The sequence below is a fragment of the Phascolarctos cinereus genome, unplaced genomic scaffold (genome assembly GCF_003287225.1).
Source record: "Phascolarctos cinereus isolate Bilbo 61053 unplaced genomic scaffold, phaCin_HiC Scaffold_7;HRSCAF=346, whole genome shotgun sequence".
In the NCBI taxonomy this organism is placed as follows: domain Eukaryota; kingdom Metazoa; phylum Chordata; class Mammalia; order Diprotodontia; family Phascolarctidae; genus Phascolarctos; species Phascolarctos cinereus.
The window spans coordinates 92,368,270-92,395,580 of record NW_027556180.1 but is presented as its reverse complement, the minus strand read 5'-3'; the positions used below and the strand labels follow the sequence as shown (position 1 = coordinate 92,395,580).

The 27,311-nt window shown below is 39.3% G+C and overlaps 1 protein-coding gene across 1 annotated transcript in view; it reads right to left on the bottom strand.

Moving 5' to 3' along the window:
• Positions 1–333: 333 nt before the first annotated feature.
• VWA8 (von Willebrand factor A domain containing 8) overlaps positions 334–27,311 on the bottom strand; it is a 391,323-nt gene continuing 364,345 nt past the window's right edge. The window contains exons 41-45 of the mRNA XM_020977000.2: positions 12,442–12,567; positions 10,370–10,528; positions 5,497–5,592; positions 4,608–4,846; positions 334–1,883 (exon numbers count right to left, since the gene is read on the bottom strand). Of these exons, the coding sequence (XP_020832659.1) occupies positions 1,775–1,883; positions 4,608–4,846; positions 5,497–5,592; positions 10,370–10,528; positions 12,442–12,567 (729 nt within the window). The 3' untranslated portion in view covers positions 334–1,774. The remainder of the gene's footprint in view (positions 1,884–4,607; positions 4,847–5,496; positions 5,593–10,369; positions 10,529–12,441; positions 12,568–27,311) is intronic.

Sequence of the window (27,311 nt, the reverse complement as noted above, 5' to 3'; positions counted from 1 at the left end):
AAGCTGAGAGGTTTCCAGGGGTAGCTGTACTGATGCTTGACTAGTATATGTGCAGAGGTATAGTTCTAGGAGAGGCTGCAGAAAATGACCACCAAAGGCATCACTGTTCACTCTGGAAAAAAGGGAAACTGTCTTAGAGTGCAAATGAGAAAGTAGCAGTTGCAGCCCTCCAGTGTACAAACCCACAGGATGATTCTCTCCCCACAAACTCTCAGTGGCTAGAAGCCTTCCCCACACTGGACACTGTGGCAGCCTCAGGCCAGGCAGCCGGATGGTGGGCACACAGTCTGGCAACGGCAACAGCAACGGCAACAGCAACAGCAACAAAACACATTAGAAATCAGATTGCTTTTTATTGGACAGTCAATTATGGAGGCTGGACCACACGGGCCTGACATTCTTCCCAGATCCTTAGGCTTAATTAAGAAAACATAATAAGCTATACACAACTTCAATTCCTATTAGATTTTAAAGTTACATTATTTATAGGCCCTTGTTTTCCCAACTCAGAATGAAAATGCACAGACGTGTATCCCCTGACTTGAGGGTCAGTTGTGAACTAAGGCTGTTTTACTAATGGAGGCATCCAGCTCCTGCTGAGAGGTTGGACTTTGCTGCAGAAGTGACATCTGGCTGGTTGGGAAAGGTCAACCAGCTGAAGCAAGTTTGTGAATGAGGTGAGGAAAGGCACGCAGTGTGAGGACGTTTCCATCCTTCCACAGGAAAGGTGCCTGACTGTTCCTGGGGGCCTCCAGTACCCTGGCATGTGGTCAGCTTCCTATATGCCTTCTTTTGGGGACGTAACTCTCTCCTTATGTTAACTGTCTCCTGAAATAATGTTTTTCACATAGACCAATATCGTTACAAGTTTTACATTTTGCATACCTAAATGAAGTAGTAGAAAGAGTTTTTGTGAAGAACCAGTGAGATGAGAAGAAATCAACATGGGGAAGGGAGCCAGTGAGAATAAATGTCTCTTGAATTAATTAATTCTTCTCTCCTGGTCCCTCTACTTCCCTTCCCCCAGGTGGCAAACAGAATAGGACATTGGGTCTTAAACGTTTCACTGGAAAGTCATAGTAGTATAACCTTTTCAAGTTTATGGGCGTGGAAAAGGCAGTCTAAGAATCCTTGTATTCCTTCTGGCTATTTTCAAGAAAAGAGACTTATGAAGAAAATCAAGCCTTCTCTAAAATTCTCCTGTTAGAAGGCTATCTTCAGTCATTTTCACTGGCTGAACACTGCATCATCCCACACTAAGACTGTAACTCTATTGTTCTCAGGAACTCAAGGGGCTGAGGAGAACTGAGTGAGGAAAGGGACGGCAGGAATGAGTGGACAAGAGCAGGTTGGGTTGACTTGCATTTTCCTAATTCAGAGTGTGGTGTAAGTTTAGTTTGATATGGTTACTTTGTGTAGAGATGGGTTTGTCACTTCACTTATGAGAGCAAAGAGAAATTGCTCTTTTTCCAACAGGCTCCCAGCCTATAGTTCTTAGCTGCCTTCCTCTGCTCCTAGCCCTCTGCCAAATGCAGACCAACTAAATTCTTGAACTTGAATGAATGACTGTAAATTTCAATAGACAAGCCCCACACCTCTGTCTTTTAGAATTCTGATTGAAGAATAATTATTTAAAGAGACTTGGGAAAATACAGATTAAAATGTTCCACCATCCCTTCTTTGTTCAGAAGCAGACCTTTTCAGAGGAGTACATGTTCTTGCTTTAATTTACCTCTCATAGTGGCTAAGCTAGAGGGCCCATAAAGGACCCTGCTTAGACAGTGGACAACATGGTAGAAGTGAAGATCTGCTGCAGAATTTGAGGGATCTCCTTGGTATCCATGGCAACAAAGGAGCGGCCTGCTGGTAGAGTTTTCTGAAGCCTGTGGGTTTAGAATGGGAAAGAAAATTACCAATGCAGATTGGGTATCCCCTTCCTCTGCCAGCCTCAGCAACCCAGATCCTCAGAGTTTCTTAAAAAAAGGAAGTTTTTACTTTCTAATACCTGGCCAGTCACTGGACATTCATCCAGCTGTCAGCAGGGATAAAGGGCTTGGGAAAGCAGTGAGAGGAACCACTGAAATGGGGGAGGACCTGGCCTAAGGGTCTTTTCAGTAAGACAAAGAGCCTCTTTCAAAGGATTTCCTTTCATTTATTACAGCCACTGTTTCTCTTGTTTGAAATTCCCTCCTTAGAGGACTGGATTAACTTGGCTGATCCAGTGGCAATAAGGGCTCTGGGCCATCATGGAGTTTATTCTCAGAATTAACTGTCCTTCAAAAAAGAACTGCAGTCCCGATTCAAGGACCATTTTGTTACATCCTGTTGTATAATGACTGAGGAGCAGTTTTCATTTTCTATCTGCTATGAAGTAGCCTGGCGGAGTGGAGAGAACACTGGACTTGGATTTTGGAGAGCTGGATTCCAATCCCAATGTGGACACTTATTAACGGTATAACCGTGGATAAACTCAGGGGCTTCACCCCTAAAACGAGGATGATTATACTTGCACTTCTTCCTTCCAGAGCTGCTGTGAAGAAGGGCTTTATAAATATGGGTTATTTTGCTTATGGGATTCAGGTGACATTGGCTTACAAAGATGAACACTTCAATTCAATTCAATTCAATTCAAAACATTTACTGAGCACACAGGATATGAAAGGCATAGTACTGGGTACTGGGAATACAGAGGTGAAGATGAAAAAGGACACAATCATTTCACCTCAAGAAACTTAATAATCTATCAGAGTTAGGATCTGAACGCAGGTTCTCTGCCTCCAAATCCTGTGCTCCTTCCATTATACCACATTGCCTGTATTTGCGGAGGTTAGGATCATTTTAGGAGCTGCAGGGAACAGGAAGAGTCCTCCTAGAAAAGGTGGGCACCTAAGAGCTGGATTTCAATAGAAGATGATGTGGAAGGGGGAAGAAGGAACAGAGGGTGACATGCATGAAATCACAGAGCTGGGACAGGCTGGGATATCGGGGATCAACAGTCCCCTTGTACATTTCGGTAGTGGTGTGGAATGTGAAAAGCAGAGTGTCAAGAACGGCCTAGAATAGTGAATATAAAGAACAGTGAAATAAAGCTAGACAGGAGTGTTGAAGGTAAATTGCAGAGGCCCTTGAATGTAGTCTGAGGAGTCTGCATGTTCTTCTATGGGAACTATTATAGGGAACCACAGGAGAGTTCTCAACAAGGGAGCATGGTGATGAGACCTATGTTCTGGGAAGAAGAGAAACTGGAAGTAGGGAGACTAGCTAGATTGGGACTCAGGACCAGACTCACAGAATTGGTTATAGAGGTGACACTGAAGATGAAGTCCTCTCTTGGAGGCGGGCAGAATTGATGAGGGTCAAAAATAGAGTTTGGGAGGAATTCTACACTTACATAGTAGAAAAAAGGAAGACCAGCCAGTAAAGGAGACTGGGAAGCAATAGTCAGAGAGGAAAGAGAACCAGGAGGAAGCGGTGCCTCTGGAGGAAAATTACCAAAAGGTAATTTTCCATGGTCAGTAGGATCCACCACTGTGGAATGGTAAAGAATGATGAGGATTCAGAATAAAATCAAGATTTAATCATCAAGAAGTCACTGGCAATCCTGGAGTGGTAGAGAGGGAAGTCAGATTTCATTAGGTTGAGAAGTGGGGAAATTAATAATAATAATAATAATGATAACTCATACAGTACTTTAAGGCTTACAAAGTGCTCACATATATTATCTCATTTCAGAGACAGGTGAGAAGTAGGTGTTATTATTATCCCCGTTTTACAGACAAGGAAACCAACAGAGATATAAAGTGACTTGTCCACGATCACACAACTAGTATCTGGCTGTGGCAGGATATGAACTTTCCACTGTACCACTGAGGGGTGATTAGGAAATTCAGGCAATGAGAAGTATAACAAGTGAGTGGAGAAGACAGAAGCAACAACACTGTCAAGTGAAGTTTTTTTTTTTAAAGGACAGGGAAGACCTGAGGGTATTTGTGGACCTAAGGGAAGGATAAAGTAGAGAGGCGGGGACAAAAAGATGAGAGGAACAGAGAAGTAGTTATTAAGGCCTGCTATGTGTCAGCCACTATGGTACTGGAGATACAAAGACAAAAATGGACAGTCCCTGTTCTCATTACATTCTATCGGGGAGCCAACAGGAACACACATGCTATACACACAACACACACACACACACACACACACACACACACACACACACACATTCATCTGTATAGAAACATATACATATATTTATATATACATACCTGTATGTAACATGTTTACATATATGAATATATACATATTAATACATATATGCACTAGACATCCAATTATATATTATAATATGTACTTACATACATATACAAATATATATTCACATATATTTCTATATAGATGAATAAATACAAGGTAATATTTTGGGGAAGGCATTAGCAGCTAGGGAGATCAGCAAAGGTTGCATGTGTATGTGTAAGGTGGTGTATGAGTTGAGGTTTGACAGAAAGTAGGGGTGCCAAGAGACAGAGGTGAAGAGGGTGTGCATTCCAGGCACGAGGGACAGAGGAAACATTTCACAGACATTTCCTTTGTTTGATTCTATAAACACATACCTTACTGCTTGGTCACCTAAAGATCCAATGAATATGGCAAAAGCGTTTACTTGGGGGTTGGCTGTCAAGGCCCGGGCGAAGCTCTTTGGGGGTATGCCGTATCGTTCCAGGTTGGCATCACTCAGGACAATGACAAAGTACTCATCAGCATCCTCTTTGGCAATCTCACTGATGGCATGTTCTGTTCCTTCTAAAGTATGGTCTCCACTCATGCAGAACTGTGTATGTGCATGCATTGTCTGTGAGTAGAAGATGGCAATCAAAAATCTTAGTGAAGAAGCCCCTTTAAATAAAGGCCATTTTCAATACCAGCTATGAGCATGTACCCTCTATTACCATGGATACTAAGGATCTGATGTGCTTGCACTACTTCTGTGAAAGATCCTGAGAAGTTACATGATATGGGACACATGAGTTCTCAAATTGTTTCCTCTTGGCTACAGGGACAGAGGAAAATTACCTCCTTTTCCGTTTTGGTTTTCTGGGCAACTACTCCAAGTGTATTTGTTCTTTCTATCTGTGGTTAGAGGCTATTCACAGAATTACAAAATTTGATGTGAAAGAGAGCTTGAGAGAAAACTCAATGTATTTTCCCTTTCCTTTCTTTTCCCTGGATCTAGGACCTGAGATAAGTCACAGAAATGGGGTTCTAAGTTGACTAAGCTGAGAGTAGAAGAGGGACTATGATGACTTTGGATTTAGATTCTCTTAGTTGGAGGCCCAGGGTAGGGTGAAATACATTGTACCTAAGGTGGTGCATTAACATTGGAAAATCAAAAAATTCCTGTTTACATCTCTTCTTCACTATATATTTTTAGTGACCAAAAGACACTTTCTGCAGATCTACAGAAGCCTTCAGTACACAGAAGAATCCTCAGAATGTCTTTACCTTCAGAATCTGAAGTCTTTCCTTATTGTTCTTAGGGATTTTATCCAATGGAACCAGGTTAACGTAACCATCTCCAGAGTGTCCAGCAATGTCATACTGCATGCAAGAGAATCAAACAATCAGAAATCTACATGTACTTTTGACCCAATTACTATCACCAGGAAATCCAAAACTAATAGTAACAGTTCCACCTCTGGGGAATTGTGTTTAGTTAGGAAGAACCATGACAAAGTCAACTATATCCAGAGAAGAATATTAAGGTTAGTGAGGGATCTGAAAACTATGCCTTAGAAAAAAAACTTCTGAAGGAACTGAGAATATATACTCTGAAAAAGGGGAAACATGGGGGATGTCTCCTGTCTTCAAAAATCTGAAGAAGTATCATCTAGGAGACAATTTTATAGAGAAATAGGTTTTGGCTCAATATAAGAATTTCTTAATATAATTATTGGGAGAGGAATGAGATGTCTGATTTGGTAAAGAGTTCTCTGTTCCTATATGGCTTCAAACAGAGGGCTGATGTACTTGCTAAGGATGTTGGAGAGAGGATTAATGTATTGGTTAGGGAACTAGATTAAACAACACCTAAACTCTCATTTAAATCTATGATTCTACGACTAATCCCACAGAGCTAGTTAGGCGATGGCACCTATGAGGCATACTATAGCTTCTGGTTCGCTATTTCAAGTATAGGGATGACGTAGGATGATGTTATGGGCACCTTCGGGCAACTTTGGAATAAAAAAAAATTTAAGAAACACCAATATCAATCAACAAATATTTATCAAGTACCTACTTTATGCAAGGCCACAAGAGATAGAAAAATATGTAGGACATGGTCTCTAAGTGACAAAACATTCATAGAAGTACTTTTTTACAGTTGCAAAATATATACAATATGTATTCATTGATTGAGCAATGGCTGAACAAACTGTGGCATATGAATATAATTATGTCATAAGAAATGATGACTACAAGGAATTAGTAGATATATGGGAAGGATTGCAAGTCAAACCAGGAGAACAATATATGTGACTGAAAATAATGTGAATGAAAACACTAAAAAATATCCGAATTCAGCTTTCAATGCCATGGCCAAACCTGATCAAATGAACCAATGATAAAATACATCTTTCTCCTCAGCAGAGTGAGGAAAACCCATGTGCACATTTCTCCTCGGACGCTTGCTAGCCCTGCGACTCTGGGAAAATCCTGTCTCCTCTCAGCTTCCATTTCCTCATCTGCATCTGCCCCCAGGGCTGCTGTGACGACCCAATGAGGTAACGAGGGGAAGGCACTCTGAAACCTTGAAGCTCCACACAGATCCTGGCTGCCATTCTCTTGAACTCGCACTTCCAGCACCTGAAGGACAGTGCTGGGAGCAGAGGTGTCATGGATCTGTGCCACCACTCTCCCAGGCAGCCAGGTCTGCAACCTTCGTGTGTGTCTTCCTCGACTCCTTTCCTACATTTATCCAATCTGCCTCCACGATATCTTTTGTATCTGATCCCTCCTCATGGCTTACATGGCCATCATGGCCACCATGGCCACCATGGCCACCGACCTAGTTCAGGCCTGCATCGCCTCCAGCCTGGATTATTGCCTGGGAGGTAGGTACTATCTTATATCTATTTGTTGCTGTTGTTCAGCTGTTTAATGTCCAACTCTTCATTACACTATTTGGGGTTTTCTTGGCAAAGGTACTGGAGTGGTCTGCCATTTCCTTCTCCAGCTCATTTCAAACTGAGGCAATAAGTGACTTGCCCAGGGTCATACAGCCAGTAGGTGTCTGAGGTCAGATCTGAACTCAGTAAGATGAGTCTTCCTGACTCCAGGCCCATTGCTCTATTCACTGCACCACTTAGTTGCCCTCTCTCCATTTTACAGATAGGAAGCTGAGGCAGACAGCGGTTAAGTGACTTGCTCAGGGTCACCCAGCTAGCAAGTGTCTGAGGCTGGGTTTTAACTTAGGTCCTGACTCTATCTACTACCACGTAACTGCCATTCGTGTGATAACAATAGAAAAAGAAAGAATGGGAAGGATTCGAGGGCCTGCAAAAGTTACCTTTAACAAATATACTTCAGGTTTGTCTTATTTTAATTCTTGTATTAAGCACTAATGAAGTGATAAAATCTCTTTAAGATTCCTGTACAGAAGAATGCTGGAGGCCTTGACAAATCTGATTCAAGACCGGCCTTAGAGGGAACTGTTTGTAGTCTAGAGGGCACTGCTCCAAGATGGTGCCAGGCAGACTGTCTATGTTATAGGACTTGATGCAGTAATTTGCTAAATAGGATCATAATTCACTTATGAAGAAACATGATCAGTTCCCTGAAATACAAGTGGTTTTCCTGCAGTGGGTGGGAATAAGTGGGCTATAAATGAATATGACTTTTTACTTCCTTTTAGCTGACGGTTAAAATTCTTATTGTTCAGATGACATCAGATGCAGCTATGCAAAGCTCTCTTCCCTTTCAAACTTCTTGGCTCCCAAAAGTCTGCCCACATGCTCATTTCCCCTACTGAGGAAGATTATCTGTGTCTACCCAATGCCAGAACTGCTGGTCAATGCAGCCAAAAAAAAAAAAAGTCAATCTAGCTCTAAAAATCAGTCAAACCAATTGGTAGTGGTTTTATAGACAAAATAAATAACCAAACACCTAGATCTTTCATTTTTTACAACAGTGTTTAGGGATCACAAAGACTTTTCTCCAGATATACCTTTGCAACATCTACCTCCTCCATAATTTTGTCACCTAGAAAATCCAAGTGCTGAAGATAGGTGGGGGAAATTCCACTGCAAAAAGTACTTTTTTCTTTGTGGTCCCAGTAATACTGGTCTGTAGAAGGATCTTGTTTGGTCTTTGCAAACTTTCAAAAGCTATACAAACGCCATTATTATTATTATTATTAGTAGTAGTAGTAGTAGCAGCAGCAGCAGTGGCTATGGTGTACTTGATAAAGAGCTTTGTCTTAAGACCTGCGTTCAAGTCCTGCCTTGGACACATATCAGATACGTGAGCCTGGCAAGTCACTTAACCTGTCAGTGCTCTAGGCTACCCTCTAGGATGGTAACTTTTAGAGAAAGTGCTGACATGCTTTGGCAAAGGATACTTCCTCATGTGGGGGTATGGGAATGTACCAAAATAATCTCAGGTCAGATCCTGATCCCCATTTTGATTATTATTCAGCAGACCTATAATATTGACTGAGAAGGGCTATTCAATGGTTTCTAGAAGCTTTTACTTTTCTCCTTATATGAGGGAGATGTGATTACTGAGTGCCCAAAGTAAATAAAATACTTAGAAGGAATGCAGAGCACTTCCAAATGTGGAACTTTCCCTATGGCTATTGCATATGTCAAAACTCTTTTTTAAAAATCATACATTTATATTATAATCTAGCACCTAATACTTAAGGACCACAACATCACTAACAAATATCATTTGGAAATCCACCAAATCTTTCTAGGCATAAGAAAAAGTATCCAGAATAACTTCTCTTCATTCTGTAGCCCTTCCTTCTGCCATTCATCCCAATGTGGCAAACTCAATGAAAAAAGCGATGACAAACCAAGACCAAATATTTCATTATTAACACCGTACTGAGCAGAGTAGCTAAGTATTTCACAGTTGATTATCACTACAATATCGCTGTTACTGTGTAGGATGGTTTTCCTGTTTTGCTCACTGCACTTTGCATTAATTTATAGAAGTCTTCTGAGGTTTTTCTGAAACCATCCTGCTCATTATGTCTTATAGCACAACTGTATTCCATCACAGTCACATGCCACAACTTGCTTGACCATTCCCTAACTGATAGGTATCCCTTCAATTTCTAATTCTTTGCCACCACACAAAAGCTGCTAGAAATAATTCTATATATATAGGTCCTTTTCCTTTTTTCTTTCTGAGATACTGGGTCAAAAGGTATGCACAGTTTTATGGCTTTTTGGGCATAGTACCAAACTGATCTCCGGAATGGTTGGACCACTTTTTAATTCTACCAACAGTACATCATTAGTGTCTCTATTTTTCCACATACTCTCTAGCATTTATCATTATCCTCTTCTGTCTTGTTAGCCAATATGATAGATGTGAGGTGGTACATCAGAGCTGTTTTAAGTTACATTTCTCTAATTGATAGTGATTTAGAGCATTTTTTTATATGAGTATCAATAGCTTTGACTTCTTCTTCTGAAAACTCCCTATTCATATCCTTTGACCATTTGTCAATTGGGGAGTGGCTCTTATTTTTATAAATTTGGCTCAGTTCCTTATATAATTGAGAAATGAGACCTTTACCAGAGAAAGCTGCTGTAAAATTTTTTCTGCTCAGTTTCCTGACTTCATCCTAATTTTGGCTGCATTAGTTTTGTTTGTGTAAAACCTTTTCATTTAATGTTATCAAAATTATCCATTTCATCTCCTGTACTCTCTAGTCCTGGTTTGGTTATGAACTCTTCCTTTATCCATAGATTTGATAGGTGATTTTTTCCATGCTCCCTTAAACCTGTTATGTTTAAATCATGTACCCATTTTGAGCTTATCTTGGGATATAGTGTGAGATGCTGGTCTATGCCTAGTTTCTGCCAGACTGTTTTCCAGTTTTCCTAGCAGTTTTTGTTGAAGAGTAAGTTCTTGTCCCAGTAGCTTGGTGATATTATTTTTTAATGTTTAGAAATAGATAAAATGAAAGACTCAATTTCCTTACACTACAGAATCAGTTTTCTGCATAGACTAGATCATCACTTTTTTTTTCTATTGTTGCACACAGCCTATATCAGTGATGCATTATCATTTAACTCTTTGCCTGGTTTTGGGTAAAATATGTTAACAAATTCTTCTCTGAACTCTTTGCAAATTCAGTTACCTTGAACTTCTCTTCATAGTTCTCAAAAGCCTCCATGACCATGCAGACAGCCTCCATGGAGCGCTCTAGCCGACCATCCACCCCATTAAAACGGTACATGCTGCCAGACACATCTACCAAGAGCCGAAGACGTTTGGGTTTCTGCTGGGGACTCCCAAGCTAAGAGGAAAAAGAAAACCAAATCCTGCAATGAACAAGTGGGAGATTCTTATAAACTAAGAAGTCCTCTCTCACTGTTCATCTTGTGAGAGATCCAGGAGAGCAAATTATGCTGGGAGTGAATACTGCCCCTTTAGCTCTCAAAGCACAAGATCTTTGTGGCGAGGGCTAGCAGGCTAACAACTTTACCTGGGGCTCAGATTTTACTGAGCAGCAGGTAGAAAAGTTTCTGCAGATTTTGCTTCAGAAAATGGAATCTTAGACATCTGCTTGTGGCAGCAGCCATATGGGAATGTTTTGGAATACCACAGTATTTCAAAGAGGGCCCAAGCCAACCTTGTAAAGTTAGTCTATTGCAGTTAATATTTTCTCCAAAATAATAATAATAATAATGATAATAGTAAAAAAAACACCCCTACTTCATTTTTAATTAATGCCTCAATTCTGGCTATAGGTATAAATACCTCAGGGGAAAAACTCACATCTGCTTTAATAATCACTGGAACAAAGAGTTTCTTCCCACCCCAAAATCATTTTTCCCATATGCTATAAGATGTCTGAATTCCTGAACAAAGTTGTTTAAAGATGGTCTGGCAAAAGGTTCAAGAAAAAAAAATTGAGTACTTCTTTTCTCTTCAGTAAACCTTATTACCCATCTCCACCAATTGCTAAACTGCTTATTTTCTTCTCTTTCCACTATAACACGAGAGACAAGGAAGCAACAAATCTTGTAAACCGAAATGTGAAATGCCTAGATTCAACTGAACTCTGTACTCTTCCCAGTCAATATGAAAGGTATAAAGGAATGACTATTGCATCTTTCCTTTAACAGACCAATTCCAAATTAATCTAGCATTGCATACTTGCTCACATATGTGAAAGCTTTACAGAGAGGAGATTTAGCAAATTTAAGGAAATATTCCCTTTTACTTCTTGGTCTATGATCTCATGACCAAGGAACTTTAAATACAATGGACACTAGGCAGGGGCAGTTTGGCTCAATGGTTACTGTTTTTCTTGAAAATGGGTGTAACTCACCTAAATTAAGTACAGTAGCCATATACACTGCCATGACTTCAAACGTTCCTTTAAGGATATTTGATTGCTATGATGTGAGTCAGTGAAGAGAAACAGCTGCCCAGAGATATAACTGTTGTCATGCCAATGACATAGAAACAAGAGTTCCCCACACTAACAAGATACCTTCTCTGAGTCAACATTTTAGCGTGGTAAGTGACTATGCAGCAATTTTGATCACTTGAGAAGACAGGAAACCACTGATCTCTTTTGGCAGCTGAACTTCACCCCCACTGCCTATTTTTGAGCTTGTACTACTTATTCGTCATCATAGAGTAACAAATTAAGAGACAGAAGGGACCTGAGAGACCATTGAGCTCAACCTCCTTATTTTTTAGAGATGAGAAAATTGAGACAGACTGAGGTTAAGTGACTTGCCCAGAGTCAAACAGCTAGTAAGTGTCTGAAGCAGGATTTGAATCTAGATCTTCCTGATTCCAAGTCCAGTGACCTATCCACTAAATCTGGCAAATAATTTGTATATACTGATCACATTTCAATTATGGAAAAGATCCTCTCTTTCACTATTTTTATCAGTCATGTTTTCAATAAAAACTTAAAAAACAAACAAACAACAGGAAGATAATAAAACTGTTTTGTGTTTTTACACTGAAAATGTTTCGTATTACCACTTGTTGGGGATAATATTGCTGTCTTCAATGTTATTTTCTTCCCAATTCCTTCTTTTTTACTGCCATATTTAAATTTCATGGTTTTTCTGATGATACTAGCAAACTGAGAAATAAAAATAGGTGATGCCAAAGAAAGCTAGAATACACAAGACTCAATCAGTCATCAGGCTCACTTTCTGAGGTGAGCGAACCCTGCATGCTTACTTCTGGCTGCATTTCTCCCCGACGTTTGTAGATTGCTTTTTCTCCAGTCAATCCATCGATTATCTTGGTATCATCTAAATCCCCACTAGGTTGGTGTCTCAGCCATTGTCGCTCTTTACCCTTGGCCTAAAATGACAAAATACACATGCCACATAAGTCCTATTTAACCATGTAGGCATATGTCTACATCTTTACATAGAGAGAAAGTACAGGACACACACAGGGCCTTTTCAATAACTGATGGCCACCTCGGCTTAACTCACTGAAACTTGAACACTTTCATAAATAGACTGGCTTCTTCTACAGTGAGAGTTATTTCTACTGACGAAGAATATTTCTTTCTGATGATTTTGTCAGTTTTAATGGTTTTCACATATGGTACTTTAATCTGAATGACGACATGTTAACATTTAAAGCACATAGGAACTAGAAAATAGCATGCAAATGAACCCCTGGAGAAATGTACAATATGAAGAGATGTAACAGAGAAGCATTTGTTCTGGGTCTTCCATCACACTGCTCTTGGAAAATTTATTAAGTAAAAAAGCGAGAATTTACTAAAATTATCTGAGTAACTACAGCGGAGTCATGGTACTAAAAGTTCTTCCATTAGGAAATAATTCACAATTGGAAGTTCTCTATGACTTACCCTGAAAATTATTAATAACTGAAAACAGTGGTATGGACATATTTTGTGAACTGAGTTTATGTTTGTTCTGTTACATTAACTGATACATCGAATTATTTTTCATGTTTTTAATATCTTCCAATAATTGCAATAATATGCTGAAATAATTTGCAACAGGAACTCAGCCATTTCCCATGTAAAACACAATAAAATGATAGCTAAACAACAGTGAATATAACGACTCAATTAAATATAAAACTACAACATATATAAATGGGGTTTCCAAAAGTCTTACTGCAGCTTTAAGTTGGCAAAGCTTCTGCAATAAGATTTTTTGGGCTCAGAATATTCTGTTCATTTCCCCTACATCTCCTAGAACGGCTGGCATCAGGGCACATTTGAGAATCCTAGAGGCACTGAAGCTGGTCTGGTATTTGAGGATAAACACTAGCCCATGGTTAGTGTGTGACTGACCAGAGTGAGTGATCCAAGGTTCCCACTGTACATGCTACAATGTTCCAAAGAAAGTTATGAGGATGATAATTTTTACAGTATGGTTTGTGGAGTAATTACTCAGAACTAATCAATCAACCAGTTAAGTATTTATTCATGGCTTTCTACGTGTGAAACACCATGCTAAGTGCTACGGACACAAAGAAAAAGCAAAACAGTCCTTGGTACCAAGGAGCTTACATTCTAATGGGGGAGACAATGTATATAAATCAGAACCTACAAGTTAAATACAGAGTAGATGGGATTAATGGCCAGGGAGACCAGAAAAAGCCTCCCAGAGGAAGTTACCCTTGAGTTGAGTCTTAAAGGAAGCCAGGGATTCTAAGAGTCAGAGACTGGGAGGGAGAATTCCCAGACATGAAGAATATCATCTACTGCAAAGACACAGAGAGGAGATGAAGTATTATGTCCAAGGATCAGAAAACAAGCCAGTATGGCTGGATCCTACAGTGCAGGGATGACAAGAAGATAGAAGACTGCAAAAGTAGGAAGGCATAAGGATTCAGAAAGGACGCTGAAAGACTTGCTCTATTCCCATATTCATCCTGGGCCTGTTTGTTTAGCTCTAAAATGAGGATCCGCACATGATTATTAAAGCACAGGGAATAATAACAGTGTACTAGGTGGTTACACATGGACCTTGGAAAGGTGGTCATCTTTAACTCAGTTCAGTAAGCATTTAATTAAACACCTACTGTGTTATGGGCAATGTAATAGGTGTATGGATACAGAAACAAAAAGAAAAGTCCCTGCCCTCAAGGAGAGGAGGCAGAACGTAGGACAACTCATACACAGAGAAGCCAATACTAAGTAGACTCAAAATAAACGTAAGTAATTTTGGAGAGCATTTAACAACTGGGAGGTGGGGATGAGGAGCTACTTCATGTAGGAGGTGGTACTTGAGCTCAGTTTTGAAGGGAACTAGGGATTCCAAAGTGTGTGTGTGTGTGTGTGTGTGTGTGTGGGTGGGTGTGCACATGCGCGCATGCATGTGTGTGTAGCATTCTGGTCATGAGGGGAAAGCCTGTAGAATGGCATGACAGTGGGAGATGTATTATTATGTTCAGTAAGAAGGCCATTTTGGCTGAAACAAAGACTGTGAGAAGGAACAGTGTGACATCAATCTGGAAAGACAGGCTAGAAGAAAACTGTAGAAGACTTTAATGCCAAACAAAGGAGATTATGTTTCATCCTGGAGGCAAGAAGTGGTCATTAAAGATTTCTGGGCAGGAGTTACATGGTGGAAACCATGCATTAAGCATTTGGTAGCAGACAATACCACTCCGATGGCAGAAAGGGAAGAATTAAGAATCTGCTTGGTGAGGGTGAAGGACGAGGGTGTAAAAGCTGGCTTGAAGACTGACATCAAAAAAAACCTAAGATCCCCAAACTGGTCCCAATCACTGCCTGGCAAATAAAGGGAGGGAAAAAAGGAAGCAGTGTCAGATTTTATGTTCTTGGGCTCAAAGATCACTGCAGATGGTGGCTACAGCCATGAAATAAAAAGATGCTTATTCCTTGGAAGGAAAGCTATGGCAAATCTGGACAACATACTAAAAAGAAGAGACATCACCTTGCTGACAAGGATACCTATAGTCAAAGCTATGGTTTTTTCAGCAGCTATATATGGCTGTTAGAACTGGACTATAAGGAAAGCTGAGTTCCACAGACTTGATGCTTTCAAACTGTGGTGCTGGAGAAGACTTCTGATAATCACTTGGGCAGCAAGGAGATCAAATCAGGCAACGCTTAAAGAAATTAATTTGGACTATTCATTGATGCTGAAGCTTAAATACTTTGGCTACATAATGAGAAGATGGGACTCAGTGGAAAAGACTCTGACGCTGGGAAAGACTGAAAGCAAAAGAAGGGGATAGTAGAGGATGAGATGGACAGACAGTGTCATGGAAGAAACAAACATGAGCTTGGACAGACTTTGGGAGATAGTGGAGGACAGAAGGGCCTGGTGTGCTACGGTCAATGGGGTCATGAAGAGTCAAACATAACCAAACAACTGAACAATAACAACAAGCTGTGTGAAAGATGAACTGGAAAGGGAAGATATTTGTGGTAGGGAGACCAATCTAACGTGGAGACGTTCAGCTGGCAGCTGGTGATGTGGGGGCTAGAGTTCCAAAGAAACACAACAACTGGATAGATAGATTTGAGTCATCTGCATGGGGAGAATATTTTAATTAATAACCCATGGGAGCTGATTTGATCTCTAAGAGAGTATGTAGAAAGAGAAAGGTGGGCCCTGATACACAGCCATACAAAGGCGTTGAGACACAATTAATGATCCAATGAACATTGAGAAGGGTAAAGGTAAAAGGAGAACCAGGAGAACTCAGTGCCATGAAAATCCAGACAAGGAGGCATGATAGTGGAGGACAGATGATCATCAGTGTCAGAGGCTAAAGAGAGGCCAAGAAGGAAGAGGGCTGAGAAAAGGCCATTAGATTAAACAACTAATTAGATTAAACAAGACTGGTAACTTTAGGGAAAGCATTATCTTAATTATGCAATTATGACATTGCAGGATCACTGGCAAGAGAATGCAGAGGATCATAATGTGAAACAGATTCCAGCCATTCTGCGAGGCCAGTGAATGAATAAATGAAGAAAAATTAATAAGCACTTACTATGTTTTAGACATTATGCTAACACATTCTAGTCACTGAAGTATTCTGCTTTGGAATATTTTAGATCCTTTATTTCAAGTGCAAATGATCCATTCATTTCAACAAACGATGGTTATGACTCTAAATGAAAAGGAAACTGCTCATATTTTATACAGTGGAAAAGTCAGAAAGTTTATTCCTATATAGTAATAATGCAGTGAACTAGAAGTCAGGAAGGAAGGAAGGAAACATTTATTAAGTGCCTACTATGTGCCAGCCACTGTGCTAAGTAAGCACTTTACACATATTATCTCATTTGATCCTTACAAATACCCTGGGAGGAAGATGATACTACTATTCCTATTTTATAGTTGAGGAAACTGAGGCAGACAGGTTAAATGACTTGCCTAGGGTCACACAGCTAGCAAGCATCTGAGGTCTGATTCGAACTCAGGTCTTCCTGACTCTGGGCCTAGCTCTCTATCCACTGTACCACCTAGAAGCCTCAAGAAGACCTAGGCTTCAATCTCACCTCAGCCCTTGATGGGCTGTGTGGCTCTAAGGAAAATATTCCGCCTCTTGAAGTCACGGTTTCTTCATTTATAAAGTGAGGATAATAATAGTCCTTATCTCATAGGGTTGTTATGATGATTAAATGAGATAATATATAGAGAGCATTTTAAACTTTAAAACATTATGTAAATGTGAGATATTAAGCCAAATCCAATTGTAGGGAGAAAGCATACTGGCACTATGCTGATGATAGCTCAGTTGGCCACGGACCCTGGAAATAGAGTGGAAATAAAGGTTGGTCAGGATGAAGGCAGCATGGTACAGAGGGAAAAAACCCCCAACAACACTGGTTCTGGAGTCAGAAGACCTTGGTTCAATTCACGCTTCAGGTCTTTATTACTTGTGTGACCTTGGGAAAATCACCTGCCCCCTTGGACCTCAATTTCCTCATTTGAGAAATAAGGGGATTTGATTCAATGGCCTCTGAAATCCTTTTCAGCTCTACATCTATGACCCTGTGATAATGAGACCCATTCTTACATGGGACTTATGTAATCAGCGTCACTAGAGTTATAGTCACACCGCATATGATGCACATGCCAATGGGGATAATTGCTATGCCTGAGGAATGCTGCAATCTGGCAAGGTTAAGAGCAGCTGGAGAGTCTGAGGCAGATGATATGAAGTCCAAAATGGTAGATGTGATCCCCAGGCAGCAGATGAGAGCCCAAGAGAGTATATATGGAGGACTATGCACTTCATGGTAAAATAGGCAGTGTGTGATTTGTCCTAATTTTTTTGTCCACTTTTAACTTTTGTGAGCTAGTTAATGCCAACTGGGCTGCCCTCTACTTTGGGTGGTCTCCCTATATCACATGCAGGTCCAAATTTTATATTTATGCAATGGTTCCTATCTTTTAAAAATGTATGCAAAATGCATTCCTTTTCTTATTTCCCTTGCCATTAACAATGCAAACATTATACTTACAAATTCTGAATTATTTTGGCTTTACTCATGTTGGCTTAATGTTCTTGACAGTGTTGTCTTTGAGACACATGAAGTTACTGCTATCAGTACAAAACAAAAGTATACTAAATATCATGGCCCCTTCTATCAGAATTGTTATATATTTATACATATATATACACATTTACATATAACATAAATATAATTGTAAAATATAAACTGGTACAATAAGTAAGCAAATTTTTGCCATGATGATTTTATTAGCTGCATTTGTAAAAGAATGGACAGTTGATAGTATTATTGAATAGAATTTGAGAATTCTAAACAACTTCCTGAGCTTCTTCAAGTGTTTAATATTTTCAAGAGATATAGCTAGGATTTTAAATCACATACAGTGGCTGAGAACCACAACAAATGAGTAACTTGGTTTTTACTGAATGTTCAAACTCTTGTTACTTTACAAAATAAGTCATGAAGATGGAGTTTAGGGGGTCAAAGAAAGTTATACCTGGAAAGGTCATTAGCGATCCCCTTGTTCAACCCACTCATTTTAAAGATGAGGACATGAAGCCCAGATGAAGTGACCTTTCCAAAGTTATATAGCTGAAATTAGAACCCAGGGCTCTTATCTTCCAGTAGAGTGCTTTTCCTATTTTACATATAAGCGAGTGGAGTCTGCAAGCTGAAAGAGAGAAGGACTGGGATGTATCATGTTCGTTCACCCTGGCCATTTTCTGTCCTGCTGCTGTACCATCCTCCAAAGCAGGAAGAGCTAGGTTACTCAGCTCTGAGCTCCCTGAAACTCTGCCTCCTCATTTTAACCTGGGCCATTTTCTGTCCTGCTACCCTACTTCCCTCCAATACTCTCATTGCTCTGAGAACTCTGGTTTTTATTTTGGTGGGGGATTTTCTTGAATTTTATGACAAACTTAACAGGAAATGAGATGGAAAGGTCATAAAGCAGCAGTGTCTTCCATCCCAGCTTATCATTACCAACAGGTCCTACCAGTTTCTATGGATCAGCAGCTCTTTCTGGCCCCATCTTATAGAAGAACCAGTGGGACCGGCTTTGTGTGGGAATACGTAGATGGGCAAAGTCAGGTGGCAGGGGGTGGTGCTAGCCAGGAGATGGTGGGCCTCTCACTTCTTCCTCTGAACCTTCTCACACACAGCACAGGGCATAAGGGCACAACACATATATCCTGGCAGCACTGAGCAGTGCTTCAGATAGAATAGACAAATTGGGGAAAGCCAAAGATGGGGTCCAAGCTCTAGAACAGCTGCTCCTTGGTCTTGTGGTTGTTGGAACCACAGTTCACCTTCAGGCTCCTCAGGTTCTCTAGGACTTTCTAGTTCTGTAAGACTTGGGTTCTAGGTGACCCTGGCACAAATGCTTATAGCACTGACCAAAGGAATAGGGCATCTGACTTTAGTCACACAGTCACCTCTTATTCTCTAGAACTAATCAAATCCATACTATCATTGCCTCTGGAAAGGACCTATCAGTGCTCTGCCTTACTATTCCATTCACCATTCTGGTAATTTCCTAGATGGAAACATCCTTTCCTAGCCACCACTTCTCTATAAATGAGGCCTCCCCTATTAAACTGCAGGAGTCTTGAGTGAACAGACTCTCTCCACTTTTGTACCTTACCTAAGCTCTTAGTTCAGCTTGGCACACAGTGAGTGCTAAATAAATGCTTTTTTCTTTCATTCATTAAAAAAAGAGAATGCCATTTTAAAGCAGTGCTTTGCACATAGCAAACAGTTAATAAAAAGCTTACTGAAGTAAAATAAGGATGACTTCCACAACGAAGATTCAGAATTTAAGAATGAGAATAATAGTGAGAAAGTGTGAACTGGAATATCACACTGTGGGCCATGTTTTAATTCTCTACCCCTAACTTGCATACTTTCAGAAAAAGGATATTTTTCCCTTTCACATATAAAATAGGCACTGAAGAGCTGGGTTATAAAGTCAGCATGAAGGTATAAAGGAACCAACATGAACACTAACTCTAAAATAACACTGCACAATCAAAACAAATGAATTCAATTAAGGAAACATTTATTACAAATTTACTATCTTTCTGTCTTTTCCTCTTCTCTCCAATCCATTCTTTATGTTTCTTATGCACATGCCATTTCTCTATTAAAAATTCTTCAATAATTCTTTATTAGATACCAAAGTTAAAATACCTTTATCTGGCATTCAATAACCTCAATAACCTGGCACCTGATCCTTATCTCTTAGCATACTCTTCTCAGCAGACAAACTAGAGTATTTGCCAGTTCATTACATGTTCTGTGCCTTCCTGCCTTTCTTGCCTTTGCTTATATTCTTTCTTATACCTATAATGACCTCTCTCCTCCTCTTTGTCTTTTGAAATACTACCCATACTTTAAGGTCTGGTTTAAAAGCCACTTCTTCCATGAAGCCTTTCCTGATCCTCCAGCTGAAATGATCCTTTCCTCCTCGTACCTCACACCACAGTTGGTTTGTGCGTCTCTCTTAAACATTTGTATTCTTTTGCATTATAAATCTTTTGTCTATGAGCTCTATCTACTACATTGAGAGTTTGTCTTAATTTTTCTTTCTTCCCTAGGACTCAGTACAATGCTCTGCATACAGCAGATGCTTTGTTGCTACTGTTATTGAAACTATAAACCCATATCTATGCTACGTGTTGTAAGGAAGGCAAAAACAGGGTAAGATAGGGTCCTCTATAATCAGACCATAATTATGTGCTAAGCTGTGTTACTGATTTCTAAAGGGATATGTAAGCAAACAGATCAGAGATTGTCTGCCTCAGTGGCAAGGGAAATCAAAGGAAGGGAAAGATCACTCTGGGATTGAATAAACAGAATAAGGTTTCATCTAGGAGGTAAATTTGGAGCTGAGTTTTGAAAGATGTGTAGGATTTGGACTTCTAGAGAGGTTACATGATTTTACATGACAAATGTTCTATTGCGTTACATTAAAGTAGCAGTTTTCAAACTTTTTGGGTCATGAGATCACTGTAACAGGGCAAAGATCTTATAAAATACCTACTGAGACCTCACATGTTATGGTGAATATAAAAAGTGATGTGATACTTTCCCTAAATAACCATTTTAGAAAGGGCTTGCTCCCACAAAATGTCCTTCTCCTGTGTCATCATAGTGGGGATTAGTGCTGGGCTCTCTAAGATTCTATCAGCAAGGCATAAATAAGCTCTGCCAGGCTAAGAGGCTTTCAGTATGGTCTCAGCAATCAGTTGTGTCTACTTTCTGTGGAACAGACTAGCCAATATGGAAAGACTCATTACTGGTAGGCATGACGCATGGTGATGGGTTTTTTTGGTCACAAGAGCCCATGAAACAAACAAACAAATAAACCAAAAAAAAAAGAAGCAAAATGTACCCTCATCTTATATATTTCACACAACCCCCCCCCTTTCTGCCACTGTACACTAAGAATCAAATAGTTTTTAGACCACCTATAACTATTAACTTCTTTCTACCCTGCCCTTTTTCTGGATCCCTAGCTCCCTGGGACTGCCCTATTTGTGATTATAGAGGTGGAAAACCAATCAGACCTACCTAAATAGGATCCCTCTCCTCCCTATAAAACACCTGGGCTTCTCTGATCCAACAGCTGTCTGATCTACAGAACAAAGACCCAAGAGTCCATACACTGAGTCTTGGGAACAGCTCCCCAAAAGACCATCATGGACTCCCGTTTTCTTCAGAAGCCTAGAGGTCATGGTATCCGAAGTTCCATGATGCGAGCCTGGTTGTAGCCCTTCCTTTTCCTGGTTCTGGTTATTCTTGATGAGGGTATTAGAAAAGAACAAGTAGTCTTTTGCAAGTGATATTTTGCTGCAGGTCTTTATCATCATACAACTGAATGAAAGATGCAGAGAACGCAAGAATCTATAGCGCTTATTGTTTGTTGACTATACGAAAGCATTTGCTTTGGTAGAATTAAACGCTACCTTAAAGACTCTCCTTTTATAAGGCATCTCCCACGCACACATAAAAATTATACAAGATTCCGGGAAAGATATAACTTTGTTCCATGACTACTTGATTATTATCAAATGAAATTATCAAATGAAACACAGGAAGATGCATTCTTGCCACATCCGTTTGCACCCTGCCATGGATAATGTCCACTATGGAATCTAAAAGGAAGATGATTCCTTATAAATGGTCAGGTTCTCAAAATACTTTTTATAGATGGTACTGTGCTGATTGCTTCAGGACCTGGAACACTGCAGAGCATCCTAAATGAGATCCATAATCTGCCTAACTGAACACATAAGAAAAACTATCTGGATAAAAAAAAATACCTATTATCCAGTCTATGATAGTCAATTGGACAGATAGCCTATAGAGCTCAATATAGAAGTTGCTGACATAACACTGCAAATGGACAGAACTGAACAGGAGAAGGACAGCAAGCTGAATATCCTTTAGAACTGTAAAGTATTTTTAATGACTCTCAGTGGAATACTATAGTTTCTGAAGATCACCCAAAGGGCAATGGAGAAGCACTTGGTAAGCACAAACATACTGTGGCACATTAGAAAGAATTATTCAGAAGAAGCAGTTTAAAAAGAGTGTTCTCAAATAACCATACGACCAGAAAGAAATATGAGTCAGTCAAATGATAATTGATATCCATCTGCTGTCAAGAGAACTAAAAGAAGCCCCCTGGCATGTTTTGTGACCCTTCCTGAAGCCTTTCATTGTGAACTCGGGGGAAGACAAGGACACATGCTGCTCAGGATGGGAAGGTACAAATGGACTGTAATCTGCATTGTTGGAGGAACACAACATTGAAGAGAACAGAGATCCACTGAAATAAGCTTCAAAAATGCTCATTTTTGTAACTTTCAATGTAAAGCCTCATTTTCTTAAACTGTAATAAAGACAGACTAATATCTGTAGTGCCTGCTTCATAGGCTCAAATGAGATGATGTATGTGAAATCATCAGCAAACTTCAATGGGGTACGTATCAGTTATTATCACTGTTATTATTAGATTCACATCTGCAGTGGGGAATGTTCACTTAATCTGCTCATGCTTTTCCATGACACTCCTTCAAGACCAGCCTGCTGCAGGCCAGCTGGAGAATGCTCCTGGACCACCAGAAACATGTGTAGCCACCATGAAAGCCAACATTAGCCAAAAGTAGCCTGGTAGAGTATCAGAAGATCTATTCTTTATACTACTATCAAACCTTGGGTAAACTACTGAACAGACATCTGTCTACGGCTACCCATTCATAAATGGGTGACTACTATTTTTTCAGAGCACTCACTGCTATTTAATACTCCAGAATGAATGCTAGGTACTTTAATCATCATTTGGGAGTGGATGGCTTTTTTATGTATCTGATTGGGGCTGCTCTTTGAGAAATCAGTAAATTGTTTCCTGTTGGTAAACAGTAAGGTGAAAAAACAATCCACTCTAAGTGCTAAAAATTTTTCACTGTATATATATATATATATATATATATATATATATATACACACACACATACATATATATACATACACACACACATGTATGTATGTATCTAAGTGTGTGTATATATATACATATACATACACAGATACATACATACATATATGTGTATATCTATATCTTCATAACTATATCTCATCTAGTATAGTCATTCCATAAACCAGTAAATGGGGGAATTCACTACCAAATGAAGAAAAAGGAATCAAATGTGAGAAAAAACATACTTTTGTTAAGTGTCTAAGGATTCAGCTCATAGTACAAGGCAGCTTTTTTAAAACTTGTTTGCTATTCTGATTATGCATTCATGGAGAGGACTTGAGCTGACAATCTTAGAGGGAAACCAATTTAAGAATTCTCGCTCCTCAGAACCTCTCAACAAACCAGGACACAACATCACATGACTTCACTAAAATCCTTCAATTTCATTTCAGGACTTTTGTTGATTCTTAAATCTCCTAAAAAGCTTTTCTAAACCCTGGACAATTTATATTATTTGAGGGCCCAGGGCATTGCTATATGGCAGAAACTTTTGTCCTTAAGAGGAATACACTAGAATTTTTTAGGACATTTGGACAATTTCAGGATCAATCAGAGAGGGAGGTTCTCCTAGTCTTAGGCTTAAAAGTTACTTCAAATTTATCAGGTAAAGAACAATGCTCAATTAAAGGACAAGAACATTTGAGTAGTCTTCTTCTGACCCCTAAATATCATCTGTGACACTACATGAAAGCTAGGGTTTCCATTAATAATTAGTACATCTGCATAGAAAAATACTGAAAAAGTACGTGCTAAATTAAAAACAACATTAAATTATATCTCACTTTTTTCAGTTCTATTTCATTTTCATGTATCTTTATTTTTAAAATCTTTAATTTTAAAATAAGACCCGAACTGAGTTTCAAAAGCTAGAAGAGAGCACTGACAGCCTCTGATTAGAATTTGGAATAAATTGTACTTTTTATATCAACAGCATGAATGTAGATGGTAAATCCGTGTATGTTTTTTTAAAGAATATGAAAGAAAAAGGAAGATGAAAAAGAAATTACCTGAACAAATGAAGTAGTTAAACTTCCCTCACACAAAAGCTAGAACTCAAATATGAAAGATGAATTACTAAAAATCATGTACTATTATTATAATTTCCATGTTTTTCAAATAAAAATAATCATTTTTAATTTTTCAGAATGCCATTTTGTGCTTTTAAGATTTGAACTGAATACCTCTGAAGTATACCCTTCTAGTGGCATACCATCACTTAACAAGAGAATAAGGATGATTTTAAGGATTATGTTTATATAAGTGTCTTTTTAGCTTGATGCTAACTAATAACCTGGGCTATTCTATCACAAAGATAGCTTTGGAAAACATTAGAATGGACAAATACAAAACCAGGAAGAGGTTTCTGAAATTCTTTAATGAGGGGCAGCTAGGTGGCGCAGTGGGTAGAGCACCGGCCCTGAAGTCAGGAGGACCTGAGTTCAAATCCAGCCTCAAAACCAAACACTTGACACTTACTAGCTGTGTGACCCTCGGCAAGTCACTTAACCCCAATTGCCTAAAAGCAAAAAAAAAAAAAAAAAAAGAAGAAAAAAAAATGAAATTCTTTAATGGCCTATCTTAAAATCAGCTTTGCAAGATAAAATAGTTTGTTCTTACATCATGTACCACACAAAAGCTGTTTTCATGGCCTGTCTCTTTGGTTAGTTGGTCCAGTTATGCATTTGCCAGGAAAAGACCATTGTCAGGAAATAGAGGCACATTCAACTGTTTTCCTTGACATTAAAACCAACCTCCCCTGGAGAGACTGTAACAAGATATGCTTCCTTTACTTAAATGTGGGGCTCTGCCTTATTAAAATTCCATACATGTTTAAATCCAGGAATTTCAACTAAAATACATGCATAAGAACTAGTTTATAAATATTCTTTCATGAATTGCATCAAGCCTTCATAAAATGCTGCATTATCAGTGTAATATAGGAAACAGATTTCTCTAGGTTACAGGGATTCTTTTAGAATTAAGGCAAATAGAAAGCAATGGGGAGGGCAACTGGGTACAAAACATGATAAGCAAGATTCTTTGATAGAAATTCATGTGTTTGCTCTAAATTGTAAAATATGCTTATGTGTTCAATAGAGGTAAAAAAACCCACCCTAAATCAGATGGATTTTGAGCTACACTTATGTTTTTTCATCATTCTCTTGTCTAGCTGTCTTCTGGATATGAATACTAAGCTAAAGTAATGGTTTTTAAAAAAAAAAGTCATAGCTCTCCTCTTAGTGATCTCTTTTCTTATGTGCTTGCTACCAACAACACACACTCTGGTCTCTGAGGAAAAATCTGGTGAAAAGGAAGCTTGGCTAAAGAGAAAACAATTCCTTGCATAATACAAGCCAATTATGATTGTTCTGGTTCTTTTACTTGGAGATTCCAAAGTAAGTAAGCTTGTTAGCTAGCATCTTTTCACTGACTTTCCACAGGCAGGGTTTCTTTCTCTCCCAAGACTTCAATTGTACCCTGGCATCCCTGGATACAAAAGGTGATCCCAAATAAAAACCTATCTTAAACATGCATTGGTGGGGACCGGTCCTATGATTTCATTGGTGCAGGTAGCTCCTCATCAGTAACTCTCTCCGCCAATGCAGATCCGTTCCATGCTCTACCACTGATGGTTTTAGAGAGCTACCTGCAGGACTAAGAGGTTAAGCATTCACATGGCTGGAACTAATCATGCTATCATGCTGCCTCTTTAAACTTCCTCATTAACCAATCCCCCTTTGCATTTTTACTTCACTCTATTAGTTTCCTATAAAGAAAGCCTCTTCTGCAGCTATCTAAAGGGTGAAAATCTGACAACAGCCCAAGGGATCTGTTGTGATATGAAGGGCCGGTTCATCAGTGGCAAGACATTTCACCATTCTGAAAGAGCATGATTTTGTGCTCCGGGGATTCTTTGAGAGCAGAAGGATAGCTACTCCTACCGCTCTCACATCTGGTGCTTCCCTCTAACTCTCTTCACCTTTTATAAAACCATGCCCAAGAAGCAACAATTATCTGACTGGTGAACACTGAAAAATGGAAAGAAAATCAAAGACTGTCCGGAACTATGGAAATTAAGCTTGATGTTCTCTCCAGTGCCTACAGCTCTCTCTGACAAGAGCAAACTTTCCCAATCCAAACTGAATGAGCGAGTTACTGCTAAGCACTTGGTGGATGTGGCTAACCATAAGGTCCCAATGTGGAATGACAAACATGATGAATTTGGAGTACCCTGACAGTCACAAGCATTAGTGGGGGGCGCTAGAGATGTCTGAAAAACAATGGAGAGGAAACACAATTAAAATCACTGACAATATTCTAATATGGCACAGAGAATATGAGAATAGGAAACTCAGATTCTAAAGTAGCTACAGACTAGATGTCTGCAAAAGATCTTTTTGTTGCCAATTCAGGAATGTTAGACCCAGAATCACACACTGAATGTTAGAGCTGGAAAAGGTCTTAGAAATAACCTGGTCTAATCTCTTAAATTAATTTCTTTCTTTCTTTCTTTCTTTCTTTCTTTCTTTCTTTCTTTCTTTCTTCTTTCTTTCTTCTTTCTTTCTTTCTTTCTTTCTTTCTTTCTTTTTTCTTTCTTTCCTTCTTCCTTCCTTCCTTCCTTCCTTCCTCCTTCCTTCTTCTCTTCTTTCTTTCTTTCTTTCTTTTCTTTCTTTCTTTCTTTTTTCTTTCTTTCTTTCTTTCTTTCTTTCTTTCTTTCTTTCTTTCTTTCTTTCTTTCTTTCTTTCTTTCTTTATTTTTTGGTGAGGCAGTTGGGGTTAAGTGACTTGCCCAAAGTCACACAGCTAGTGAGTGTCAAGTGTCTGAAGCCGGATTTAACTCAGGTCCTCCTGACTCTGGGGCCGATGTTCTATCCACCGTGCCACCTAGCTGCCCCCTCTTCATTTTTTAGATGAGGAAACTGAGGCCCAGGGAAGTTGTGACTGGCCTCATGCTACATAGTACATGGTTGGAGGAATGGAAAACCGAAATTCAGGTCTTTTAATTGAAATTTAGATACTTTCAACACTGCCTCTCACTAATCACAACTCTAGATTATTCATATATAGTCAAGTA